At 36.4% G+C, this 18,938-nt stretch overlaps 2 protein-coding genes and 1 long non-coding RNA gene across 3 annotated transcripts in view; 2 read left to right on the top strand and 1 right to left on the bottom strand.

The window, feature by feature from the left end:
- The window catches only part of LOC109948643, a 3,319-nt gene extending 3,243 nt beyond the window's left edge, over nucleotides 1-76 (top strand). Inside the window, exon 3 of the mRNA XM_020562328.1 lies at nucleotides 63-76. Coding sequence (XP_020417917.1) covers nucleotides 63-76 — 14 coding nt within the window. The remainder of the gene's footprint in view (nucleotides 1-62) is intronic.
- Nucleotides 238-1,593, top strand: LOC109948472. Its single transcript, XR_002271102.1, has 2 exons — nucleotides 238-447; nucleotides 1,272-1,593. It is a non-coding gene; the product is annotated as an uncharacterized LOC109948472 (long non-coding RNA).
- On the bottom strand, nucleotides 2,105-8,368 carry LOC18779458 (ABC transporter C family member 3). The gene is made up of 10 exons (XM_007213940.2): nucleotides 5,810-8,368; nucleotides 5,580-5,666; nucleotides 4,842-5,483; nucleotides 4,543-4,707; nucleotides 3,850-4,144; nucleotides 3,538-3,752; nucleotides 3,155-3,460; nucleotides 2,977-3,040; nucleotides 2,634-2,873; nucleotides 2,105-2,537 (listed from the first exon to the last, which is right to left on the bottom strand). The coding sequence occupies exons 1-10, from the start codon at nucleotides 8,201-8,203 to the stop codon at nucleotides 2,428-2,430; spliced, it is 4,518 nt and encodes a 1,505-aa protein (XP_007214002.2). The 5' UTR covers nucleotides 8,204-8,368; the 3' UTR covers nucleotides 2,105-2,427.

The following is an 18,938-nucleotide window of genomic DNA, read 5'->3' on the forward strand; positions in this document are numbered from 1 at the left end:
GATTTTTCACAAGGAATTATTTTTTTCTACGCTTGGAACATATGAACCTCCATCACAAAAAGGCTTCTCTCTTTGAGTCTCCTAGTATGCGGGGTTTGTGCAATCCTGCGATGAGAAGTTCTTTTGTAGTACCAAAGCCTCACACCCAATTACTGCACTCCAATTTTTCTCACTCTATCTATAACGGTGGAGCAAATAGCTCTCCCTCTGCTCCTTCACAACCCACCACAAATTTCTGTTAAAAAAAAATATAACCTACACTACATATGTCTAGCCTACTCAAATTAAACCTATACAAACCTATACAAACCTATCCACCAATCCCATCCTCCTGTGCAATTCTTCTCCTCCTTTGCAAAACAGATATAAGCAACTTCTCTGCAACCACTGCCAACAACTCCGCTCAACTTCTTTGTAGCCAACAACTTCTCTTCTTTGCAACAGCAAGTATTCTTCTCATTCTCTCCTTTTTAATTATCTTATGCATCTTTAATTTGAATAGAAAATGTTCTAGGGTTTAATTAGGAATGACTTATTATTTTGAGATTTTGTTGAAATGAATTAGGACTTTGATTTTAGGAATTTTGTTGAGATGTTTAATTTGTTGTTGGTATTGTTGAGATGTTTGATTTGTGTGTTGGTATGTTTGATTAAATGCATTAATTTGTTGTTGGTATTGTTGAGATGTTTGATTAAAATCATTTCTACATAGTATTTATTTTATAGTTTATCTTTTATTATGTCGAATCACAATCGAAAACCCAAGAAAATTCAGAGCTTGTTGTCTTTTTTTTAAGAAAAAGAATGATGGGACATCATCTAATACAAATATCAACTATCTTGAACGGTGATCCAGGAGTACGTCATCTAATATGCAAATATTAGGTAAAGGAACAATATAATGTGCGAATAACATATATTCTTTTAGGGCCATGTCAACCTGAGTTAGAACATTATCCAAGCCACTTAGAAGGGAAAATCTTACATTGATTTAATAAAAAGTGGTTTGGCCAATTCTCTTGGCTTGAGTATTCGGTTGCAAAGAACTAGGCATTTTGTTTTTCTTATTTCCTAATTGATAGAAATCAATAATTTTCGGCCTTGTTTTCCTTGGTTTCTATGTACAGCAACAATGGAACGAGCTTTCTCATGTATGAGAATTATTGAATCGACTTCGAAGCACCATATATGTGATGAATCGATTTCTGTTTCTTCCTAGTGCTTTCTTATCTGTCTTTTAATTGATATTATGTTTTTGGTTGCTTGGTCAGGATGAGCAAGATGGGTGATGTTGTGAGAGCTATGTTACTATTTCTTGCAAGTATAAATAGATGTTGTTGCTCTTTGCATAATTGCATGCAATATGGCGCATTATTAATGGCGAGAAAATGAGCAAGAAAAAGACAGGGAAGGACTTTTGAGTAGGCAATCAACCATTATATATTAACCTATGGGGCAGGTATACACTTTGCCAAGTATATATGTTGTATACTAGAGGGAAGGTGAATATAGGAGGGTAGATAATAAACTGTTGTAGTACCCTATAATACAGATATATATATAACTTACCAAATATAACTTACCTTTACCAAAGTGCTTTTGGAGGTGGTTAATTATTTTTGCATACTTACTTATAACAAAGTGCGATTTCGGGTGCAAGTTGTTACCTTTTCAATAGGTGATAAACTAATATCGAACCTCTAGTCGAGGTATCTTTTGTGTGAAATTTTTTGTTTCATCGAGTGGACCACGTCACTCATTTGCACATCAAAATAAAGGAATTCCGAGAATTTGGGTGAAATTAAGGATTCTCCTTATTTTTGTGTGGATGGATTCATGACATGGTCCACCCGTTAACCCAAAGAATTGTGAACTTCTCCTCATCTAGTGGAGGAATTGTGATTTTCAAAGGGAGAATCATCATTCAGTAGGAAAATTATTCAAACTAAAATCTTTGGTGGGTTTCCTACAGTGTCATCCCCTTCTTTAGTGTAGCTAACTAGTGGGTTTGTCTAACCAAAGTCTTTTGGGATACGGTTCTGGAATATCTACTTCTAATATAGTCTACGACGCATTGTCTTGGACAAGTAGAGGGACCGATGAATTTACTTACAAAATTTTCCAATTACAGAGCCATTTATCTATTCAATGAGAGGATGTTTTGCATAGGAGTTCAATCAACTTACAATTACTTTATTCGACCACAAAATTTCACACCTATATTGAGCTCTCAGTATCAAAATTACTTGAAAGTACTTAACCATACAATATTTGCAGCAGAATATAGCCTAAAATACACTGCAAACTTTAACTTGATCACCCAGTTCTATTGCTTTGGACCTCACCGCTTATGTTTCGTCATTATGAAAACAGCTACCAAGTTGAGTAGTTCATAATGAAGATTTGGAATTTCAATTGTCAGTCGAACTACTCAAAACTGGAATTCGACCTCATTGTGTACTCTGCCACAAGCTGAGCAAAAGATGACGACTTGTTCTCGAGCAAGGTTGCAGGAGAATCATATTCGTCAATAAGACCTACAACAAGAACAAAGATACAATTAAAAATGAATAAAAAGGTGAGGTTCAGTGGTAGCTAGAGGAAGTTGAATGCATTCATATGGCAATACTAACCATGACTCAGAAGCAGAACCATGTCACTATCAAGAACAGAAGTTATACGATGTGCAATAGTGATGACTGTACAGTCAGTAAAGTGTTGGCGAAGGGTCTGCTGGATGAGATTATCTGTAGCTGTATCGACCGACGCGGTAGCTTCGTCAAGCACCAAGACCTTACTTTTCTTGAGCAGCACACGGCCAAGGCAGACCAACTGCCTCTGACCCATACTCCAGTTCTCTCCATTCTCACTAACTGCAGCAACCATATGAAACATAAACAAAAGAATTTCCATGACGTAAAATGGAATCTAGTGCATCATATATAGCCTGTATCTTAGAGTAGCCATAGAACAAACCTGTGGCATCCAGCTTTCCGTCCTTTCTCCTAACTTCATCTCCAAGTTGACACTTATCCAGGGCCTGAAAAAATCAAAAGATGTTTTAACTAGTCCCACGAATTTACCACTGCAAATCTATAAATGAAGAACATTTAGTAGGAAGAAGCTTCCTTTCATCAGTGTAAAACCAACCAACCTCCCAAATTTGCTCATCTGTGTACTCTTCAAGTGGGTCCAGATTGATTCTTACAGTCCCTTCAAACATGGTTGGGTCCTGAGGGATAATGCTCAGCCTAGACCTTAGATCATGCAGTCCAATTGAAGATATATCAATACCATCTATCAAAATCTGGCCAGAAGCAGGATCCACAATTCGGAAAAGGGCCTGTATGAGAGTCGATTTGCCACTGCCAGTTCTACCCACAATCCCAGTTTTCATTCCTCCAGGAAAGCTACATGTGATACCTCGCAACACAAGCGGCATGTGTGGGGCATAACGGACCTATATGAACATGAAATTCGAGTCACACATGAATGACCCCATATGTTATGAAATAAATAAACCAGAACAGCAAGTACCTGAAGATCATGTATGTCAACTTTTCCACGTAATGGCCAAGAACGATCTGGCTGATTGGATTCTATTACAAGAGGAGGCTCACTGGGAAGGGTAGTGTACTGTAGTAATCTCTCCACTGATATTATTCTGTTCTCCACTCTGCAAAGATTCCATATAAACCACGCTTGTAACATGTTTAGATTAAGTCCATATGTGACAGCTAAGCCCGCAACACCTTCAGAGTAAAATACCAAAAACAAATAAGAAAACAGAGAATTCAAACCATTTGCTTTCAAAAGAATAATTAGTAACACTAAATGAATACCACTTGCCTGGATCAATCACCCCCGCTGGAATAGAGATCAAGAAAACCAAACAGAACCCAAAAGTGATAGATGACAACATATCCAAGCGAAAACATAGCCATTCCATTGCAGCCGCAGTATGAAACTTAGGACGACCATAACCATCCATCAGTTTCATGTTTGTATCCCTAAATCTTGATTCTTGATCGAAGCCCCTAATTGTTGTCGACCCTGAAATTGTTTCGGCAAAATGTTGTATCACTGGAGCTTTGCATACTCCAACCAACCGTGCTAGTTCTCGTGCTGAAGATATGTAGTATTGCTGCATGAATAAAAAAAAATTGAGCATCTTTCTTCACATTTAACATAGTTCATATAGACTGCCGGCTATAACAGGAGTTAGGTTTTTTATATAGATTCATATTGTCAATCATTTTCCATGTTGTGTCAATTTAGAAGTTTCTAAGAACTGTAGCAGAAAAAGGTTGAAGAAAATGTTAATATATCAACTTAGTGAACTTTTGTGTGAATAAGGAAGCCAAGTTCCTCACTTCCACATCAAATAGAAGGTATCAGCTTGAATAACGAGCATCAACAGTTCGATGATCAACGAAGAATTAACACTAAAGGGACATTAATATTTCCATATAAGATTTCATGTGGAAAGTCGTGTATTGGTACAACGTATAAGATAGAAGCAGTCGGACAAAGATGTGTTACCTGCAACCAGATACAGATTGCAATCACAGGGATAAAAATGATGAAAATCTGCCATGCAACTTGCGACATCACTGCAATAATTCCCAGAAGCTGGATCATTGAGTTGGCAAGGTTCCCAATTTGACGTGGCATGTTCAAGTCCACCTCATTTTGGTCTGTTGAAGCCTGCAAGAAATCAATTAGCTACATTGATGAGATTACTGCATTCAGTACAGCAGCAGAGGGAGTGGTAGCTGTTTAAAGCAAAGAAGGAAAGTACACAAAACTCATCTAATTCTCTTTGAATATAGTTTGCGTACTCTGTTAAGGATTCGTCCACTTGGAGTGGCATCAAAAAAAGACATGGGAGCACGGAAAATGCATAAATGCATTTTACTAAAGAGTAGAGTGGCTGTCTTGTACCCAGCTGTTGCAAGAAACATGGATCTGAAGAGGATACAAAAAGAACTTCCAACGGCCAAAGCAACATAAACAGTTAGAAGTGTAGAAGTTTCAACAGCAGGTTTCACATCCTCTGAAACAGGAGTTGCCCAAGCCATCCAGTAATTGCTTCCAATTTGAAGGACCTGAAAGAGAACCTGTGCAAGCAAGATAAACGGAACAAGAGCACCTCCATATGCTGTGGTGATATACTTCCAGTAGACTGACAACCCAACTCTACCTTTCTCTCTCTCTTCTTCTTGAACAAGCTGCCCTTTTGGTAAATCATCTGTTTTAGAATTTTGACCATCAGTGTCCTCTACTTTTTGGACAACCCCACTAGTACTAGCAAACTCTCCATCATCTTTGCTAACGCTTATTTTTTCAACTGGCTCCACCTCTGCAGAATTAAGCACGGACAAAGCTTCCGCGTGTGCTCCCACGAGTTCCATAAAATCAGTTCCTGAATTAAGAATGTCATTGAACTTTCCTGCTTGAGTAATCCTTCCGTCTTTCATGACCTAATGACGAACAATAAGTTTAAGCAGACAGATACTAACTAGATAATAACACATCTTATAAATTAAAATTCTTAAAAAAGCTCTGGATTTTTTTACCAAGATGAGGTCAGCAGCAGGTAAGAACTCCACTTGATGAGTAACATAGATCACTGTTTTTGAACCCGAGAGACCCAGCAAGCATTCCTGTGGTGCAATTATCAAGCAAACAAATTAATAATGAAGTGTCAGTTTTACGGATGCATATGCCAATAATTCTATGATGTAAATAATTTTGGATACTCAATTTAAACTAGATGTAATCACACTACAAGAGGGAAATGAAACACCTTAAAAAGGTGTGATCCTGTATGAGCATCAACAGCGCTAAAAGGATCATCAAACAGATAAATATCAGCGTCTTGATACAGAGCACGTGCAATTTGTATTCTTTGCTTCTGCCCACCACTTAAATTGATTCCCCTCTCCCCTATAATTGTCTGATCACCAAACGATAGAATTTCCAGGTCCTTCTTTAATGAACATGCTTCCAGCACCCTCTCATATCTTTCTCTGTCCATCTCTTGACCAAACAATATGTTTTCCTCTATCTTGCCACTCTGTATCCATGGTGACTGAGAAACATAGGCCTTTGTCCCACACATTTTAAGAGTCCCCGATATCTTTGGAACTTCTCCCAGAATACAAGAAAGTAAGCTAGACTTGCCTGAGCCAACAGTACCACAAACAGCAACCCTCATACCTTGGCTCACTTTGAAATTTAGATCCTTCAATGTTGGACTAGGGGATGATAAATCCCAAGAGAAATTCCCATCGACTATCTCAATTGCTGTATCAGAACTACCTCTTGGAAGATTCTCTATAACGTCAGGCGGCAAGTCATCAAGACTAAGGAATGATGCAATTCTATCAAGGGATACCTTAGCTTGTGCTATCATTGAAATTGTGTCTGGAAGACTGTAGATAGGCTCTTGAAGAATCCTGAATGTTGCAAGTGCAGATAAGATCTTCCCCGACTCAAGTGGGATCCCCAGTAGCATGCAAGCAACGAAGGTGACCACTGACACAAATGTGGGAGCACCCCAGAAAACAAATGTGGTCATGGCAGATGTGTAAACAAACTTTCGTAACCATCCTGCCTCAGTCTTCCTGAGCTCATTAATTTTAGACAAAAACTTCATCTCCCATGCTTGAAGCTTGAGAATCCTCATGTTCCTCAAGATCTCAGATGTTGCCTTCATCCTTTTATCTTTTGACTCCATTAACTTTTCCTGAAACTTCTCCTGCAAGGACCCCAAAGGAACATTTGCCCACATAACAACTATTGTCGCAACTAAAGTTGCAATCGCTGCGAGACCAAGATTTATGTACAAAATCACTAGGGCCAAGCCAACTTGTGGAATGACCATCCATGGATCATGCATGTTCAAAGTGAAGTCACCAACCCTCTCAGCATCGACAGTCATAAAATTGATAATCTCACCGCTAGTGTGGGCCTGCTTGGACTGGCATGACAGGGTCAAACCCTTATTATAGATGGCTGTAACAAGTACCGCTCGGCTTCTTACTGCTGCCTGTTGTGCCTTAAAGAACCAGTGCCTTTGACAGAGGCACTCCACCAGCTTCGCTACCATAAATGCAGAAACCAAAGCATAGCCTTCATTTTTGAACTTTCTCCGCCCATAGAGGTATTGAACAAATGTGTCGATTAGATATGGACCGACATAAGATGCCAATGTGTAAAACATAGCATACAACCCTGTCAAGCCAACCTCTTTCCAGGCTGAGAATATCAATGCCTTCGCCAGATGAAATGTGGTAACTCTGCCATCCGCACCACACTCCGCCTCCAGTTTATTTCTAAAATTTGGAAAGGACCCAGCTACACTATCACCCTTGTATAGTTCAGGAACATCCTCAAGGTCTAATGTCTTCTTATTGCCAACCGCAATTAGAGGACCCATCCAAGAAAAAGTAAGGATGCTGAAAAATCCAGCATTTGAATAAGGGGTAACAGGTGTACCCCCTTTGGAACTATTTGACTCTGCATTACCATTACCATTCAAAAGGGGTTCCTCAAGAACGGTATTTCTGCCCTCTTTCTTCCCAAAAAACCCCACATATATAAAGAACAAACCCGAGATGACGCAGACAACATCAAAAACAAAAGATTGAACGGGCAAGGAAACGTGTTCCTTGTACAGAAGAATATCTATCACAAGGGAATAGCAAGAGATAGAAAAGTAAGAACCCCACCAAATTCTCAATAAATTTGGAAACTTTGATTCAGAAGAAGTAGAGAACTGGGTATGCAAGTAGACACAAAGAGCACCCCAAGCAAGTGTTCTAATGGCTAAATCAAAAAGGGTCACTAGCTTTTCCTCAGTCCAATCATTTCTATGCCAATAGAAGTAGTTCAATAAACAAAAAACAAGACTGAGCCCAGAAACACCAAGACAACAGAGTAAAGTTAGCTTATAATACCAACTTTGAATACTCCCAAACCTCTGTTTTGGACCTTCTCCATCACCCACCTTGAATTTCTTCCACACCCAAGAGACGAGCAACACAAATAACAAAACTAGGTGTAATGAGCCAGAAAACCCACGTATGAAAACCGGTTTGAGAAGAAAATCGGCACCTGGATACGTTATGAATGATGATGAGTAGTGTGAGAAGAAGGCTGAGAGAGTACCGTGCTTTGAAGAATCAAAAAGCTCCATAATTTGAAGTACCCTCAATAGACGGGACTATATATATATACATATAACATAGAATTAGAATTCAGAAGTAGGTTCAAAATTCGAACAAAAAAATAAGTTGCATCAGAATTATGGAAATATTAAGATCACTGGCCAACAAATAACCGAACTGGAGATATGTATGTTATAACAGGTCATGCATTACACTATTTAAACAAAATTATTCTGCATATATTTCTGTTTGAGGAAAATTATTATGTTGACCTTGACTAAAGAGATTCTAGTGACTTAGCGAGTTAAGGTTTAAGCATGGGACGAATGGATAGCCATGGTCGGCACTCGGGACTGTGATTAAAGGGGTGGGTGGCATGTGTTCAAAATTAACAAAAAATTAGAAGGACTTAATTCTTATTATCCTTATGTTCTGCTCTTACTATAATATGTTCTACATGTATTAAAATGTTATGGTAAGTTTGTTGTTTTTCATTTCTTAAATGTTGAAAGAGATATTGATCAAATAAGAAAATTGATAAATAAGATTTTGTCAATGGGAGCTGTCAGTGACAATCAAAAAGGTCATCTTGCACTCATCGTTTGTAATTATATAAGGGAAAAATACATGATGATTTTTTTAAGAGCCAAAAACAGTTCCTTTTAATTATAATATGAAAATTGGAACAGAAAAAGTTGATATAGATACAAATTCTCATTGAGGAGTTGGGTTAATCCTTAGATTTGATTACTTTGATCTAAGTCCTTTAACTTGTGTGCCATATAGGATTACATTCCTTTTTAAATATATTCATATGTAACTTTTTTTATTTTTAAAATTATTTTTGTTCCAATGATGCATCTTATGACTTAAATCGAGTAATAGCAATTGATGTCATAATAATTATACAAATTTAGGTATATACCCAATCTTAGACATAGTCTTATAAACAAACCCTATACCATTTAAAAACTATAAACACACCCAAAAAAATCCAAAACAACTATCGATTTTTTCAATTTAATAGCTATTGTTTTAGTTTATTTGTGTGTGTAAAATACCTATATTGCCCTTGTACTACGGATTTGAGAGAGAAAAATCAGATCTGCCAAAAAACCAAATCGGATTCATTTTCTCCTTTCTAGCTGGCTATCTCACTATTGGAGCAAGATGAGCCTTCATTGAAGCTCAGTTTCAGGTCCAACTATATTCTTCATCTATGATATACAATTTTCAATATTTCACCTTCAATTTCTTGTTATAAAATTGTGCTTCTATTCATATTATTTTTTTTTTCTTTTTCAAATTGTTCGGAACCTCAAACGAACCTCGATGAGATGCTCTTAGCCCTACTCCTCTTTTGCCACGTCGTCATCATCATTGTCGTCGTCGTTTGGTTTTTACTTGAGATTTTTGATCTTTTGCTTTAATTATGTGTTTCTCTTCGGATTTTAGTTGATTTTTGAAACGTAGTTTAAGTTTTGATGACCGATTTTTGACATCACACCAATTTGCCCCGGCCCACTAAACGGTAGCCTCCTTTTACCAAAAAAAAAAGGGCACGAAACTTTCTGCCAAAATTTCAACAGAGTCTCTCTTGTAAATTGAACATTTCCCAAAAATTCCAACCTGCATAACACATAATTTAATATCCCAACAGGCAGCACACACAATATAATTTCATGCAATTCACATAAACGGCCTCCGGCCTTCAAATAATTCGAAACAGAACCGCCACCAATGTTCTTAAATCAAATTAATGCATTAAACAATGCATATAACAAACTCAAACTTATTTATGAATGCCTACTGTAATCAACATAGAATAACTTCCCAAATAACCATTATGCGAGGTTTAAACCTCCTAACACAAATGCAAGTAGTTTAAGGCCTTAGCCCAAATCGTACAATAGTCCCAGACGGACATTATACCTAACTTGATCACATCCACAAATTAACAACATTTACTCCGTCCAACGGAATAATAACTTTTTAATCAACCCTCATTTCCATCCGAAATTCAGGACCAACTACAAAAGCAGCACCCCACTTAATAAAACAACATAAGTAAAGTTTAGCTCGCGAATGTACCTAGGCACTACCCTAGGCTGCCTACGTACCCTTACTAAGAGAACAAGCCACATGTAGTTCTTTCAACAAACATCCCAGTCCTAATAATATACAATCCTTATTCATCTCCCTGTTAATCACATAATCTCCCCATACGCCGGAACATCCAACGCCACGTATGGGGCCTGTCTCACACGTCGGAAGAATCCCACGCCACGTGTGAGACCTAATAATCACATAACTTCTCATACGCCGGAAAATTTAATACCACGTATGGGGTCTGTCAATACGCCAAAAAATCCTACGCCACGTGTGACCTAACCATCACATAATCTCCCCATACGCCGAAAAATCCAACGCCACGTATGGGGTTTGTCTGAACAGTGAAAAATTCTACCACACGTGGGACCTAACAATCACATAATATTCTCATACGCCGAAAAATCCAACTCCACTTATGGGGTCTGTCAACACACCAGAAAATCCTACGCTACGTGTGACCTAACCATCACATAATCTCCCCATACGCCGGAAAATCCAACGCCATATATAGGGTCTGTCCTCACGCCAGAAAATCCTACTCCACGTGAGACCTAACAATCACAGGATGGTACTTACACAGTGTAATCAAACATCTTTATATCTTTAATATATATATATATATATAGATATTTCTAATATTGCCTAAACCTTAACCACAATATAGTATCCGATATCCCCATCCAATTTAAAACAATAAAATTAGTATCCTAATCCCACATACTCAACACAACTCAACTAACGATCAAGACTTGTCACTACGGTCATTTTAATCCTCCTAGGAAGGTAAAACTACCTAGGAAGTCTCACGGTCAACCCATGGTCAAATTACCCAACCTTGGTCAAACGGGCCTATGGGACCCACGACCTCCAATTTCCAATCCGAAAGTTCCTATAGGTTCTACAAGGTTTAGGATACACGTCTTGCAAGTTTGGTTTGGATCGGACAGTTGAATCGCTCACGATCGCACGATCAGATAGTTACTGTAAACCTAGCCCTAAGGTTGGCATTTTCGGAGTATCCGGGACTTTGTTTTACGATCCGTCGAATCCTGCACGATCCTAAGAATGTCTAGATTAACATATTATAAATTTAAGACTATCCAACCGTTCAAACCTATCGAACCTGGATAAAGCACAATAAGCGATATCCGATCGACGATCAAACAATATCTGAATTGAAATCCGAGCACACCTATGCACTCGTGAAGACCAGGAGATTATGTCAGAGTGAAATGCCATTTTCCTATAGTGGCCACGCGCCGCCACACTTGCCGGCAGCACGTGGGTGTCTAAAGCGATTATCTTTCACCAGAAAAACTTCAAATCACAACCCAAGACTCCTACCCTAGGTGTAACACCCTATTTGGAACCACTTTTGTTCTTGGACCTACCCCAAAAACTGACCGAAAATGGTAGGAATTTTGATCCCAAAATCGGCCGAAATCCTATTCGAAAATCAGACAATCTAGGCTCAAAATTAATGAAATCTTATCCAACCATCAGCTATATTATGAAGAATGGATGAATTTCCATACCTTGATCGCCAAAAATGACGACCGGAGGGGGGAGATCGGAGCCGGCGAAGTTTCAAGCGAAAACCAGCTTAAAACTCACGTTTTCCGGCAGCTAGAGCGGCGGCCGATGTCGGGGAAGGACCGGGTCTTGATGGCGGGGCTGAGCCGGTCCTTTTGGCATCGGAGAGAGAGAGAGAGAGAGTGCGCAAAGAGAGAGAGAGAAAAAAAAACAGATTTTATCAAACCATTTTTCACAATATTTACGATTGTACCACTGAGGGTATTTTGATCATATCTTTTTCGTTACAACTCCGATTTGGGCCCATTACGTGTCTACGGACTCATCTCGCCGTGCTCTACGCAGCTGTACAATTAAAATTCTCAAATTTCTTCCCGGTCAAAAAGTCAACTTTAAACCTAATAAAATATTCTATGGGCAAAATGGTCTTTTATTTGAATAAAATAATATTTACCAATTTATTTAGGACCGGGTCGTTACAATTTATCTTTTGTTATTATTTTAGTTATGGATCTCATTTTTGTTTAACAATGTACTACTATGGCAAAGTATTAACAATGTACTTCTATGACAGAGTATTAACAATGTACTTCTATGATATAGTAGTATTAACAATCTGAGTTCAGCTTGTTTTTAATACACCATGAATTTTTTTATAATAAATTGTTTGGTTTTTTTAAAAAATCTAGGCTTGGCTTGTTTTGAGTTGGTCTGGTTTATTTTTTCTTCATCTTTTCTTTGGTAGACATGTATTATATATAGCAATATGACAGGCATTAATGAACATGACAATAAACTAGCAGTGTTATTACACTAGACCGAAATATTACAGAGGTAGACATACATTAGAAATAGGATGTCATTGGAAACTAACAGTGTTATTACCATAGACTGAAACTTTACAGTAGTAGACATGCATTAGAAATAAGATATCATAAGAAACTAGCAGTGTTATTACCCTAAATTGGAACACTACAGGGGTAGACATGCATTAGAAACAGGTAGTCATAGAAAACTAGCAGTGTTATTATCTTAGACTGTAACATTACAACCATTAATCAACAACACGTTAATGAAGCTACAATTTTCGAGACATTTTGTTTGTATAAATTGTTTGAGTTTTTTTTTATTTATTTATAAAATTGGACTGAGCTTGTTTTGGGTGCTTTTTAAGTTTTTTGTGTTGAGCGTTTTTTAAGTTGATCAGTGGCAGTCATGTAATTTATAGGAACTTCAAACACCAATTTCTTATGTAGTAAATGAGTTTTGGGTGTGTTCCTAAAGTGCATTCAATGTGGGTTTTTTTTTTTAATTATATATATATAATAATAATATTAGTCCCTATTTTGAGTATATTAGTGAAACTCCCTAATAACTAACCATTTACAACATTTGACATTGAATAGAAAAGGAAAATACAACAAATGGGGGAAGATATTTATATCTTTTGGCACTGATATAATTGATTGCTTGTTTCTTTTTTAGTTTGTCCATTAAATTTGAACTTTAAAATTACAATCAACTTGATGGGTGAAACCTTTTTCATTTGTTATGTATCGTCCTTGCTAGACGAAGGTGAGTATTGGGTGGAGGTATTTACGTTTTGATTATTCTACAAATTTTAATTATCAGCACAAACAAAGATGGAAAAGGGAACAAAATGGTACAAACTGATTTAACTATGATGTGGACAGGTTAATGTTACGAGTGAAATGATGATCTACAGATTAACCTGTCTAGAATACTTACCGATTAATCTGTCCAGAATATTTACCAACTCTCTAGAAGTAAAAATTGAATTTGTATTCACATATACGTTATTTGAAACATTTATAGATTCTTTAATTATGATGTGGTTGTTTTTTGTTGTGGACAATTGTAATGTGATTTTATTTTTCTATTGATTATGAATTATAAATTATCATTTCATTTTTATGGGTTTATTTTCGTATAGAAATTTTTTACCTTTTAGACGTTGACCTTTGCAAGGAAAATTCATAAATTTGTCCCTACCTATAAGTTTTCTTTGTCTAGTTTAGTTTTTGCCGACAATTTTTTGCGGATGAGGACTTTTAGCAGTAGGGCTGTATGACTAAGATATTCGGCATCCAAAAGCAAGAAATCATGAGAGATTAGTTTGAAATGAGCATGATTGTGGAAGAAATTTGTGTGATGTGTCTGCTGTGTTTTTCATTTTTATTCAATGGAACTAGAAGAAATTTTTTTAAAAAAATTATGGACATAAAAATTGATTACGTGGTCATTAGCTAGATCTGTGAACTACAATTGAGAGAACATAACTGATGTCCTGCATCCATTATATCTTAATGAAATTGAACCTATATCTAAGAAGCTCAAATTAGGTGGGGGTTGTATAATAAGGTGTATGTTAAATATACACCATTTATGATCGGAATCACCTGCAATGGGGAGATGTAAATGATTGTAAATTTACATCACAACCGTGAGATGCAAATTTAGAAGCACATGTGCATCTTTTTTTACATCCCATGCAGGTGGGGCCTATATAAGAAAAGGTGGACAAAAGTGAGCAAAAAAGTTGTTGAATGTAAACCCACTTGCCCAAGACTTGCGGTTAGAGTAGTTGCTGGACAAAACTTCATATGTGGGGCCCATGCTTATAGAATGTCATCTCCCTAACGACTACATTGCAAAATTAAATGATGCAACTCTTGTTTTTTTTTGTTTTTTTTTGTTTTTGTTTTTTTTTTTTTCAAAAACAGCTTTAGCCAACAGCTTCACGCTAGTTGATCCAAGGGTCCAATTTGAACTCTAACTTTAGCCAAATCTAATATATACAATAATCTAAAGGCCAAGAAAAATTCAAAATTTTCTATATATATACCCACCTCTTTGTTCATAAAATCACAATTCTTCTTCACTCACAATTCTTCTTTTCTCTCAAACATTTGGTTTTATTTATTTATTGTTCTTTCCTATTTTTGTGATCATCAAAATGAGTGGAATCAGAAAGGGTTTAGCTAAATTGCCAAACTTTTCCATTGATGAAGATGTAGCTCTATGCCATGCATACCTAGCAATTAGTGAAGATCCAATTATTGGAAACTCCCAACAAGTTAATGCATTTTGGGCTAGGATTCAAAAACAATTCTTTGTGGGGAAGGAGAAAGAACTTCAAATAATATGGATGATTTTGATGAAGTGATGGTAGAGATAGGTTTGATATTTATAGGAAATCAGTGATATCTGATATGAGAATCAAAGGGTTGAGATGAAGATAAGAGAATCCGATCCAAAGGTTGAGATGAAAATAAGAGAATCCGATCCAACGGCTGAAGATGAGATCAAATTCTATCATGTCGAATCTTGAATTGTGTGCAAATCAGAAACAATAATGTATGTTGAATTGTCTGCAAAAACGTGATAAGATACCAACGGTTCAGATTAAATGTATTTTACAATCCAATGATTCTTTTTGGATGAAATCATATCTTCTCTGAATTTAAATATTTTTAGGCCTATTTGTTTGAAAGAATAAAATAAACCTAACATACACAAAATTAATTTTATAAAGTTAACACAAAAACGAATTAAGACCAAAAAAAAAATCAATTATACATCTTCCATATTAGAGCCAAAATCACATTTACAACTCCCAAAAGTGTAAAAGGGATGTAAAAAAGTGGCTTTACATCCCCAAAAATACACCCCTCACCATAAATGCTCTTACGATGGTTTGAAGTAAATTACAAAGGAAGCTGTTATTAAAACTCAAAGAACTAATCGAGCACTCCTTGAAGCGGTGTGGTGAAAATGGTTTTGCGTGCACAGCAAGATAATTGACAATTTTGGATCTTCTTGTGTTATAATCACATGTTGGACTTCCTAAAATAAGAAAACTAGAAGCCTGTGTATTATCGGTGGGCAACAAGTCCACATCACACCCTCCCCCCTATTGGACAAAACATTGGACAAGAACTTCAAAATTCAAAAAGAATTCACTATCATCTTTTAAATCCCAACACATGTTTTGACTAAAAGTATGTGAAGCAGGATAGTCCGATTCCAAATTCCATGCGCCTGCCTGATATTTTGGACTTTGATGTTTTTCTAATGTTCATTATTGTGCAGGAGAAAAGTAAACAGACAAACAAATCACAGAGGAAAAGATTTACTTATGGCTCTCTCTCTCTCTGACCACAGGATGTATACCTTGGTTGCCAAGCCACGCCAACCTGATACGATATCTTTGAAGTTGGAATGTCATGTAATGGCAGACACCAACTTTCAACATATGGTATATATTCTAAATTCGTAATAATGCCAATTATCCTTTTTCTTTGTCATGACGCATATAAGTTGTCACTTTCTCCAACATTTTTTTTCAGAAAGAAGAGGAAATCATGTGGACCAAAAAGACAAAAAGGGAGGAGCTAGCAAATCACTGACACCTATACTTAAATAATAGAGTGATTAGTTTCAACCATCTTATGTAGACACTGGACTTAAAAACTTTATGAAGAAATACCTCAAATAGTAAGTTTGAAATTGCTTGTGCTCTTACCTTTTTAGGGGAGAAATTCTCATGCAATGGAGATAAAATTTTTTGCTATCTCTGATCAATAACGCAATGACACTTAGGATAATTTTTTTCACATGTCATTGTGTTATTAATTTGGGATAGTAAAACAATGTTAATCCCTATATAAGTTTTTTTTTTGGGAGCACTTTTAGACCATATTATGCAATATCGGGGTCCACTTGCAATCACGGACTCAGAAAATTTGAGCAGTGTGGGCCACAAATAGGGGTGAAATCAAATTTTTTTGCATGTGCCATTCTAGCCAAAATGGTCAAAGAAACCACACAAAGTCGGAACTTGACAAAGTTAAGTGAAAGATGTCAGAATACAATGTGAAACCTAATCTGCGAATAATAACAACTGTTATTATTATTAGAACTCAGATCGAAAATGAAAATAGAGGTATATAATTTATAGAACATTGCTACAATTTAATTAACCATTTAGAATTTTTTATTTTTTTAAAAAATAATCTCACTTTGTAATGTTAAACTGAATTATAAGAAAAAGAAAAGGCAATAAGATTTTAAATTAATTATAATTTTAAATTAACCCGTTGTTCTGTTAGATCAATGAAATATGTAAGTTGACCAAAATTGATAACATATATAAACTACAAAAGGTAGGATTGACGAGAACTTTTGGCCAAAACTTACCGCACACAATATAGGCTTGAAACGAGAGAACTTTGAATTTGCCTATCACGGCAGACGAACAAATATCAAACCCAAGAAATATTAGGCTTTCCCAATACCATTGTAGGGTTGGAATATTGCTACTGTATTGCGTCTGACAATTGTATCCCACCATCTGACCAACTGTGTGTGGACCACAGCCAGTGGCTTCCCAGGAAAACAGGCAACTACAAGCCAAGAATACTTTATCGACAGTAGGCTTTTGCATAAATGGGTTGAGAAAAGCAAGGCTAGAAAGTTGATTTATTCTCTTAGAGCAAGTCCACCTCAAAAAGTTAAGACAATGCAAAGGCAAGACAACGGTTATTATTATTCATGTGAATAGTATCAGTCTTATTTTTTTTAGTTTCACGTCAAATGGCAAGGGCAATGGCAATTACTATTTATTATATATTTTTTATACTTAAACCATTAATTTTGGCATGAGAAGTGAAAAATAGGACCAGGTATTTATACATAAAAAAATTCTGAAAATTTTAGTATTTTTAAAAAATTTTAAAATTTTTTTTAGTTGCTGACGTCGTCAATGATGTCAGCAAACCCATGCAAGATTTGCCTTTGGGCCTGCCCAGGCTTTTGGCCCCCCATCAATTGCCTGGTCTTGCCTTTGTGCACTGGAGCCAAAAGATGGGCCTATGCCCCCTGCTGCCCGGGCAAACCAGCAGCGCTGGACTTGCTCTTAGAGTTACCAAGGGTTAGTAGGCTGAGCACTTCCCAGCAATTGTGCTTCAATTCCCATCATTCATTTTTATTTTATTTTATATAACCATATGAATAATATTAGTCTTACCATATTTTCATACCACAATTTCATACCACATGATGTGGCAGCTGATGTGAACATACCATATCATGTAAAATAATAGTTTCTGTTTTTCTAATTTTATTTATTAAAATACACTACATTCATTTAATTGATGTGGCATATGATATGGACATGCTACATCATGTGGTATAGAAATGTGCAATAAAAATGTAGTAAGTGTAGCATTACTCATAACCATATATCGTGTTTTGTTTTTGTTTTTTTAAAAAATACAAGTATTGTGTTTTGGTTGACTCACGCGTATTTTGAGTTAAGAACCCAAAAATCAAGTTTCATGTATTTCTAAAACTAAACTTGTCACAAAATGAACATTCACTTAATCCGGAGTAATAACAAAAGAGTGCTGCTAAATGAACCCTAAAATTAACTGAGTACACCATACTATAAAAGTATATATTGAATTACTGATTTAACCTAATATAAAATGACCAAAAAGGATATATGGAATTGTGAAACAAATATAATTTTAATAAGTACACCCTACTAACCATATTCAACCCAAATCAAGGAATTACTCGGTGCCCATCTTTGTGATCCGCGAGTCAGAATGGCTTGGAGCAGATTACTCGGTGCTCATCTTTCTTCTCAGAACTATTTCTTGGCAACTTGGATTAGACAACTTAAAAAGCAGCGACACATCTACTGGACACCTTTTAGAAGGGTGCTTTTCACTTGGCTGTTGTCAATGTTGATTAGTTCTGCATATTGATTGGAGAGCTTCTTGCTGTTTCTTGATGTGAGTAAATAACATCAAGGTTTCAATATATTCTATACACTTTAGAATCCAATTAATATATTTGAATTGTGGCCAATTTTTCCCCATAGCATTTGCACAAGCCATCAGCTCCAATAGTTGTACGCAACACAGACCATTTTCCTTTTCCCAACCAACCCTGCCCATGCCAGTCCCCACCTCCATTCTCAATTGCCTCCCTTATCAATCTTGAATCCATTTTATTTTTCCCACTCTTGTAGCTTCTTTGCTATGAAACCAGTTCATAATTAAATTGGCAGCAGACGGTGAGACCCTCCTT

The sequence above is a fragment of the Prunus persica genome, chromosome G4 (genome assembly GCF_000346465.2).
Source record: "Prunus persica cultivar Lovell chromosome G4, Prunus_persica_NCBIv2, whole genome shotgun sequence".
Lineage (NCBI taxonomy): Eukaryota > Viridiplantae > Streptophyta > Magnoliopsida > Rosales > Rosaceae > Prunus > Prunus persica.